The sequence below is a fragment of the Bos mutus genome, chromosome 13, assembly GCF_027580195.1.
Source record: "Bos mutus isolate GX-2022 chromosome 13, NWIPB_WYAK_1.1, whole genome shotgun sequence".
Lineage (NCBI taxonomy): Eukaryota > Metazoa > Chordata > Mammalia > Artiodactyla > Bovidae > Bos > Bos mutus.
Window position 1 is genome coordinate 49,670,862 of NC_091629.1, and position 8,942 is coordinate 49,679,803.

Consider the following 8,942-nt stretch of genomic DNA (forward strand, 5'->3'; position numbering starts at 1 on the left):
TTCTTTGGGGTTTTAGGCTCCAGACCCAGAAAAGTAAATCCAGAAGTGGTGAGAAAAGGGGAGAGAGGATTGGACGGGTGGATACCAAGGTGGGATAGACAGAGATAAGCAAAACCTCACTGGCCCATTGCCTATAAGCTGGAAGTCAGAAAAAGTCCTACCCAGCCCACGTCATATTCCTGTCCCCAAGTCTCTGTCTCCATCACCAGCCACTAGATGTCGCCAAGAAGGAAAGTTTTACAAATTGAAGTATAGTTGAATGTTGAAAAAAGATAAAATTGTAGTTTTATCTTTTATAGTTGAAAAAAGATAAAATTTTTTATCTTTAAAAAAAATTGTATTTATTTAGGCTTCTCTGGGTCTTCATTGCTTTGCATGGGCTTTCTCTAGTTGTGGAGAGTGACGGCTACTGTTCACTGCAGTGCTTGGTCTTCTCTTGCTGCGGAGCACGGGCTCTAGACACACAGGCTTCAGCAGCTGTGGTGCACGGGCTTAGTTGCTCCGTGGCATGTGGGATCTTCCTGGACCAGGGATTGAACCTGCGTCCCCTGCACTGGCTGGCGAAATCTTATCCACTGTGCCACCAGGGAAATCCTACTTTTTTTTTTTTAATTGAAGTATAGTTGATGCCAAGGAGGAATATGAGGACCAGAGTCCTTCATCCCATCTGTCTTGCTAGATTGGAAACCCTTCTGAGGCCACCTGGGGCCAGAATCCGAGGGGACCTCAATCCTTACTCTTTCCTCTTGGGCCATCAGTGCCTTGGTGAATAACAGGAGGGGAGTGGTGCTAGAGCAGACAGGTCTCCCGCCTGAACTTGGGGGAAGCTGGTGAGGCCCCTTTAGAAATTTACTGAATTTTATCAGATCTATAATAATTGAGTTGAGTGAAATAAGTTAGACACTTACAAATGGGTCCATTCATAGGAAGTTCAAAAACAGGCCATACTAAACATGCTCAAAGTCTGAATACCAGTTCCTGCTGAGAAGTGGCATTGACAGGGAAGAACCACAAGGGGACCTTCGAGGGTGCTGGAAGTGTCAGTGTCTTGAACTGGGAGGGCTGCGTGGATGTGTACACATATAAAAATGTGTTAAGCTCCACACTTAGATTTGTGTACTTGACTGACTTTGCACATTATACCTCACTGAAAAATAAATCCATTTCAAAGGCCCCCACAAGCAGCAGGTCTCCTTTTGTCCTCTTCCCTGATGAAGAAAACCAGTGTTTTCTAGAAAGACACAAGAATGTTTCTTTTACACCCTTTTGATTACCACCCCCTTCATGTCACAAGAAAAGGTGCGGAAGTATTTTCTTGCCACTCTGAAGCGTTGCCAACCCCAATCTAGACCAGTGCTGTCCAACAGAACTTTCTACAGTGTTGGAAATAATTTTCTGTGCTGTGCAATGTAGGAGCCACTAGCCACATGTGGCTGTTGAACACTTGAAACTGGCTAATCTGGAATGAGATGTACCTTAAGGGTAAAATGTGTGCTGGATTTTGAAGATTATATATGGAGAAAAAGAGTATAAAATAGTTCAATAATTTTAATATTGATTATATGTTAAGTGATAATGTTTGGATGTATTAGGCTAAGTGAAATACATTATTAAAATTAATTTCACCTGATTCTTTTTACTCTTTTTGATGTAAATTGAAACATTAGAGTTTTACTAATATAGCTGGAAATTTTAGAAAGCCATAAATTTCTAGGATGTTTAGAAAATATTGTCTAGAAAATCTATTATCTGAAAAATTTTCAATTCCATCTGTGGCTAGTATTTCTGTTGGGCAGTGCTGGTCTATTTGTGTGCTTAATTTATTTATTCATGCCGGGCTCGTCGTGCCATGGGAGCTCTTAGTTGCAGCATGTGGGATCTAGTTCCCTGAGCAGGGAATGAACCCAGGCCCCCTGCATTGGGAGTGCAGAGTCTTAGCCACTGGAACACCAGGGAAGACCCAGACAGGGCTGGTCTGGAAGTCATGTAAGCTGATCACAGGCAGAGCCTGCCTTCCTCAGACTTTCATGTAAATTGTCATTCTTGTCCCCTCAGTTGCTTAGTTATTGTTGCTTTTTGTTACCCAGGTCTCAGAGGGGTAGAGTGTAGGTCACTTGCCAAGCTGGTGCTGAGCTGGCCGCATTACCCTGGGAACACAGACACTAGAGAACTATTGTCATAGGGTCTGACTGAGAAGTGCTGGGTTAGGACCTGGAAATCTTTTTTTTTCAGTTTTATTTTATTTATTTGGCTGCACAGTACGCGTAACTTCCCTGACCAGGGATTGAACACGTGCTGCTTGTTTGCTTTGCAAGCTCAGAGTCTTAACCACTGGACCAACAGGGAAACCCCCTGGGAATCTTTATTTATACCTTGGTCCTTGGGAAATCCGTGTGCAGCCAAGTGTAGGAGCCACTGATGCCAAGAATTCTGTGCTGGGAATCTGGACCTGACTCCATTCCATCCATCCTACTGACTTAGCTTCATGACCATCGGGGTCTCGGTGCGCTCATTTGCAAAATGAAGAGACAGGACAAGCCCTCTTGTAGTTATATACAATCCTCTCGCTACTTATTTGCTTCCCTAGGTTCTTGTACCTCCTCCATTCCCTGTCTCACTCCTCTTCGTCTTTCCCAGAAGCGTCCCAGTCAGTCCCCCTAGGCTCCTGCCTTCCTGTGTTCCCTGGCTATTCGGCGCTCTCGGCTCTCACCCCAGCGTCGTCCTCCCTACCCCATGCGGTCTTCACGTTTGCCCACCTCCGTGCTCCCTTTGCCATCTCATTCCCTCCTCCTCCCCCCACCCTTTACTTCTTCCTTGGCTGCCATTGTCCCACACGTCACCACACACCCTCTCTCTCTATCTCTCTCTTTTGGATTCTTCTGTAAAGCTTACCTTGTTATGTTGCCCTGGAGAGACAGAAGTTTCTACATGCCTTTTCTGTCCACCTTCCTTCCCATTAATTGTCGCCAAGTAGAAACCACTTCTGACTCTTCATATAGTCAGACTCACTAATTCTGGAGGGGAGGTCTTCTCTGAATTGGAAACTCTTTTTTTTTTAAATTATTTATTTTTGGCCGTGTTGGGTCTTAGTTGTGACATTCAGCTTCTCTCTAGTTGAGACATGCTGGCTTAGTAATTGTGGCACACCAGCTTAGTTTCCTTGCATCGTGGGGGATCTTAGCTCCCTGACCAGGAATTGAACCTGCATCCTCTGCATTGGAAGGCAAATTTTTAACCACTGGACCATCAGGGAAATCCTCTAAGGCAGGTACTCCATTAATTGATGAGAAAACTTAAAGTGAAGCCAGCATTGTAAGAAAAACTTCTCAGAAAGTAGCAGAATGGAGTAGAAAGAACACACCCAGCTTTGGACCCAGAAAGTATGTCCAGAGGAACCACCCGGGCCTCAGTTTCCTCACCTACAAAATGGAGTTAACCTATACATTGGAGCTGCTGTAATGAACCACATTTATGAGTGTTAGAGACTGCACGGGCTGCTGTAACAGAACAGAAAACTGGATGGCTTAAGCAAGACACACTTAATTTCTCACAGTTCTGGGGGCTGGGAAGTCCAAGGTCAAGGGGCCAGCCAATCTGGTTCCTGGTGAAGGCCCTCTTCTGGTTTGTAGACAGCCATCTTCTCTGTGTTCTTATGCAGTGGAAAGCAGAGAAGTCATCTTTCTCATGTCTCTTACAAAAGCACGCATCCTGTTTATGAGCACCTCCTAAAGGCCCTGCTTCTGAATACCATCCTCTTGAGGATTAGGGACTCAACCTGTGAATTTTGGGGGTTCATATTGAGTCCATAGCAGTGACTTACGAGGGTGTTGTCTCACATACCAAAGGTGCTTGGCGATGTGAACTTCCTTCCTTGTCCCTATAGTTTCGTCATATTGAGTGGTTGATGAGAGCCCTGAGCAAGTCAGACTTTAAACTTCTATCACCAGCCTCTTGCACGAGTTTCTGTTTCTATGTGGGCATCCATCTTGCCAGTCTTCATTGTCTCTCCCCTCCCTGAATCCTCCTTCTGTCCCTGCTCCAGCAGACTTCCTTATGAAGTTCTTCCTTCTTGAAGTTCTTGCTGTGAGTGTGGAAATCACCTGCCTTACACAGTCTTCTCTCCCTGCAGCTCACAGACCAGCTGTGTGGGTTTGGCTCTATCTTTGCTCCACTGGCCAACCTCCTTCAGGCAGGATCTATATCCCAAACACTGCCAGCAAGAGGGTGGCACCCACCCAGCTTCCCAGAGCTTTCTTGCTTTCAAAGTTCTAATTAAATGGGGAAGGTGAGGGGTAGGCAGGATTGACCTATTTCAAAGCAGGAGCCTTGAATTCTAGTCTTGTTTCTGCCACCAACTTGCTAAGTCTTTGCACCCTCTGGGCTCAGTTTTCCCATCTATCAAATGAGCCAAGAAGGATCAGTTATCTACCACTCCATTAGCACTTGACCATGTAAATGGTAAAGGACAGGGATGATATGCCACCCGTTAAATAGTTCTGGGTAGTTGCTATATGTCAGGCATGGTGTTGGGCTCTGGAAAGACAGCAGTAAGTAAGAGACAGCCCTTGCCCTCAATGAGATCAGAACAGTGTGTGGTTAACTTAACAACAGCAGTAGTAATGATAAAAACAGCCAGTATTTACTCAGCACTTACGCTGATCCTTGTCTTGAATCTTCCCTACAACTTCTGTCCATTTTATGGAGGAAGCAGCTAAGGTCTAAGAAGATTAGGAAACTCGCCCAAGGTGACAGAGTTAGTAGACCACGCAGTGGGATTTGACTTCAGATTGTCTGATTTGGAGCCCAGACCCCTCAACCACTCAAGTTTTGGAGTCAAACTTGAGTTGGGATCCAGATTTCAGTCTCTTCACTTAAACACTACTCTCTGGGGTTTAACTAACCTCCAGGACACAGCAGGCCATGGCAAATAGAAAGGAAAGACAAAAAAAACCCACCTCTGCCATCACATCTAAATATTTTTTAGATCTGAGAGCAGATAGGAAGACAAAATGAAACAAGTGTGATCTTAGCTAAGTGTGATCTAACAAGTGTGATCGGGTAAAGCTAAGGACAAAGTTTCAAGGTAACTTGAACAATTTTCAGCCAAAGTGAAAGATCCTACCTGCGTGGACACAGCCCAGCAAACATGCATGGACTTTGGAGTCAGACAGGTGGCTTCGAGAGAGAGTGAAGGACAGGAAAGCCTGGTGTTCTGCAGTCCATGGGATCGCAAAGAGGACGACTGAGTGACTGAACAACAAGGTGGCTTGAGTTGTCAGTGGCCACTTTATTACCAGCTGTGTGGGCTTGGATAAGTCACTCTGTCTTCCTAAGTCATAATCAAGGGCACACGGTAAAGAGAGTGAAAACAGCCATGTATTTAAAGATGGACGACAAAAGTTACTAACTCTCCTTGTCCTCTTCCTTCCTTTGCATCTCCCTTCTCCTCTCCACCCCCTGCCCCCCGACCTCTGGCTTCAGGAATCCTGACCTCTGTGAAAAGATGCTGGCGTTTCTGGTCCAACCCAAGCCAGAGAACCATAAAGAAGGGGCCTTCATCCTGGATTCTCCAACTCAACACCGACGTCCCAGCTGTGACGTACTGTCCCTGAAAGAGACTGGGAAAGGAAAAGCATATATATATAGATATATATAGATATAGATATATATACACAGGAAACACCACGTCCTCGCACTGCTGCCGGGGCTGGCCGAGCATTCGGCCGACAGCAACAACCAACATCTGAACGCCTACATTTCCTTTGCAGACAAATTGAAGAATTGGTGGGATTTTCTAGGAAACCAAACAAATAAAAATTATAACAACAGTAATCCCTTGCTCCCCTCCCCACCCCACTTTGAAGCCCTGCAGAACAACCAAGGCAAGCCAGACCACGCTGATTGTAGAAGTACAATGCCTCCTGGGCCTACACGTTCCCTTCAGTGGACAAGCATCCCATTTCTTCTTTTCCTGCGTCCATTGCCCACTCCAATGCAAAGGAAAACACTTTTGCAGCCAGTTAGAGAAGCTGCAGCAGCAAGACACGCCCCCGTCAACCGTTTTCCAAGAAAGAAAAATCCCCCATTCGGAAAGGAGGAGGAGGAACACTGGATTCTTATTTTTTGGGTCTTGACACTGGGCTGCAAAATCCACCTGCCTTTCTTCCGCCTCCTTTCCCCCTCAACTCTCACACGTCTCGTCATTTTCTGTCTGGGTTCCCTCCTCCCTCTCCCCCACCCCATACCCCTCACCCTCTGTGTCCTGGTCCTGCCGAGGGCCACTGCAGATGACTCTCACTGGAAATGAGAAAAAGAAAAGCAAAAACGTGAAACCAAGCCACAGGAGGTGAAGTAGACATTATATGTTTATGGGTTCTCATTATGAAGGTGCCGCTTGTAGGAGATTTGTATGGATGTGCTTTTAAGTTATGTATATTACATATAACAGGAAACAAATATTAAAATAAACAGTGCTGGTAAGTATGAAGCTGACATTTTAAAATGATAATTATCTGACTGTGATTGATGTATTCTCAAGGTTCCTAGATCTCACCGAACCAACCCAGCCAAGGAGACCCGGACTCGGGCTGTGGGTCGCTCACAGTAGGAGCTGACAGTTCAGTGTAGAAATACAGTGTGTGGTGTTTGTACTTGGTTGATTGGTGGGGAGGGGTGGGGTCCCCATATGGAGAGGCAGGGGTTTGGCAAGAAGGAAGCGACCCGGGTGTGGTTCAAGATGCCTTCTCCCCCAGGCAGTAGCAGCTGGGACCCGGACCGTGCTCAGGACCCTGCAGCACAGATCCCCTAGCTCAGTCCCCCTACCTCCCCGGAAGGCTCGCCTCAGTTCTCAGTCGTCTCTTTGTTGTGCCACATGTCTTGCCTTTCCCTGACCACAGTGTGACAGCTAAGTCCTATCCCAAGGGAGGTGATGCCCCCAGCTGCCGCGGAAGACGGTGGCTTCCACCTGGCTGTCTGAATGTCCCCAGCTCAGTTCTTTCTTTTGACCACTCCTGTATTCTGTCTGAATCATTCTCTTCTTCCTGGGTCAAAGCAGCGATGGTAGAGACTGAACACAGGGCAGGCCCTGACAGGTCAAAATTGGACTCCCAGAGGCTCCTGAAACAAGCTGAGGTGGACAGGAGGTGTTGCTGGGGCTCCACCTTTGAATAAGACCCTGGCTTTGGAGACCTCCCCTTCAGTCAACATCTGTACTCTGATCCTGGGCCCTAAGAGTCAGACCACAGGAGCCCTTGGAGAAGGTCCCATCAAAAGCTTGGCATTGCCCTGTGGCACACGTGGGCTTTCCAGACACAAGCTGCTTTCGTGAGCTCAATGAGGCCCCTTCTGAAGGCATTTGCCCTTTAATTTCTCAGTCCCATTTCATTTCCCCCATCTTGCTTCTAAAGCAGTTGATAAATTCATTCAACAAATATTTACTGAGTACTTACTTGTGCCAGGCACTATTGTTAGGCTCAAGGAGAAAGCATGGCGGTGGGGGCGCGGGGAGCAGAGGGACCTGGGAAGCTCCTTGAGCCAGCCTTACATCTCCAGCCCCTCTGAGAGCACTTCCGCCTTCTCTCCAATTATCAGACATCTGCGGATGCCCTGCCAAGGGCCCAGGCTTGCTTATACGTTCCCTTGGTGACACATATGCTTCGCTGCTTAACTGGTGCTGACCTGAGGCAGAACGGTGTTTGCCTCTGTAGGTAAACATGTGATGAGGAGAGGCAGAGAGAGCCCTGAATCTGGGGCTCAGGTGGCACAGCCAGCCACACCCCCTCCAGCTCCCCCTGAGAGTGGAAGTGCGCCAGGTTCTTCTTACACAGAAGCCACAGAACCTCCTCCCCGTCCTCCTCAGCTTGAGAGCCCCCACTCCCTCTGGGCCAAGAGCTGGAGTGGCTCTGCCCTCTCTGGGCCATCTGGAATCTGGCTCAGGCATCCTTGTCTTTGCAGGAACCAGGCGTCCTGAGCGCACTGGACATACCTCAGAGGGAGAATATTTGTTGTGCGTTCTGCACCTGCCTACAGACCCTATGTGTGTGGCTTCAGGACAGGGAAGAAGTGACCAGGCTTGGTTTGTGGGCCAGCCAGGGTTTATGGAGCTCTCCAGTCCACAGATGCTCTGACCTTCCACAGAGAGGCAGGCATCTGCCAGCAGGGAGGAGGGGAGCTGCAAAGCTGAAATCTAGGGCGCTGTTTCCTTCCCATCCTCCTCTTCATAGGGAATATAGATGTTTGTCGTATCTGTCGTCAACCTACTTTTCCATTTTCCATTTCACGTCCTTTCTGTGCCACCTCTCCACCCAGGAGACCATGTAGCGTAGTGGAAGAAGTCCTGGAGGGCAGTCAGGAGTTCTGGGTGGCCGTCCTGGCTCAGCCTCTAACTCACCACGTGCCACTGAGCTCATCTTCTCCTCGCTTCGGGGCCTCAGTTTCCTCACTTGCAAAAGGAACAGGAAAAGCAGATGCCCTCCATGGCCTTTGTCCACTCTGCCAGCCTGTATAAGTCTTTGTTTGCCCCTATTTTGCTTTCTTGGGATCTTTTCAATCTGAGGGTACAGGAAGTGCCAAGACCTGTTTCAGTTTTTGAATCCTGTAAGCACATTCCAAGACTGGCCTGAAATTGCATGAGCAACATCACTCTAAATTTTTTTTTTTTTTTTTTTCAAAAAGCACCTTCCTAACCAACTGCGATGCTGTCCTGGTCCTTTTTGCTCACACCCCTCTCTCCTCTCTCGTCCCCGCGCTCCCCCACCTCAGTGCTCCGTGCTGTATGCGTGTGCTCTCTGTTCTTGTATACTCAATAAAAGTGAAATAAATGTGTTTGATGCTGAACCACAAACTGCCTTGGCATCTCTCTCTGACCTTGGCTACCAGTACAAGTTGGCATTGTGGGACAGGCTAAAATTGGGGTGGTGAGATCCCAACTGGAACATTTTCAT

The 8,942-nt window shown here is 47.5% G+C and overlaps 1 protein-coding gene across 12 annotated transcripts in view; it reads left to right on the forward strand.

Annotated features, from left to right (window-relative positions):
* Positions 1 to 8,664, forward strand: part of EPB41L1 (erythrocyte membrane protein band 4.1 like 1) — a 165,248-nt gene extending 156,584 nt beyond the window's left edge. For all 12 annotated transcript variants that reach the window (XM_070381659.1, XM_070381663.1, XM_070381664.1 and 9 more), the window contains one exon: positions 5,482 to 8,664. In XM_070381659.1, coding sequence (XP_070237760.1) covers positions 5,482 to 5,490 — 9 coding nt within the window. In that variant the 3' untranslated portion in view covers positions 5,491 to 8,664. The remainder of the gene's footprint in view (positions 1 to 5,481) is intronic.
* The last annotated feature ends 278 nt before the right edge of the window (positions 8,665 to 8,942 follow it).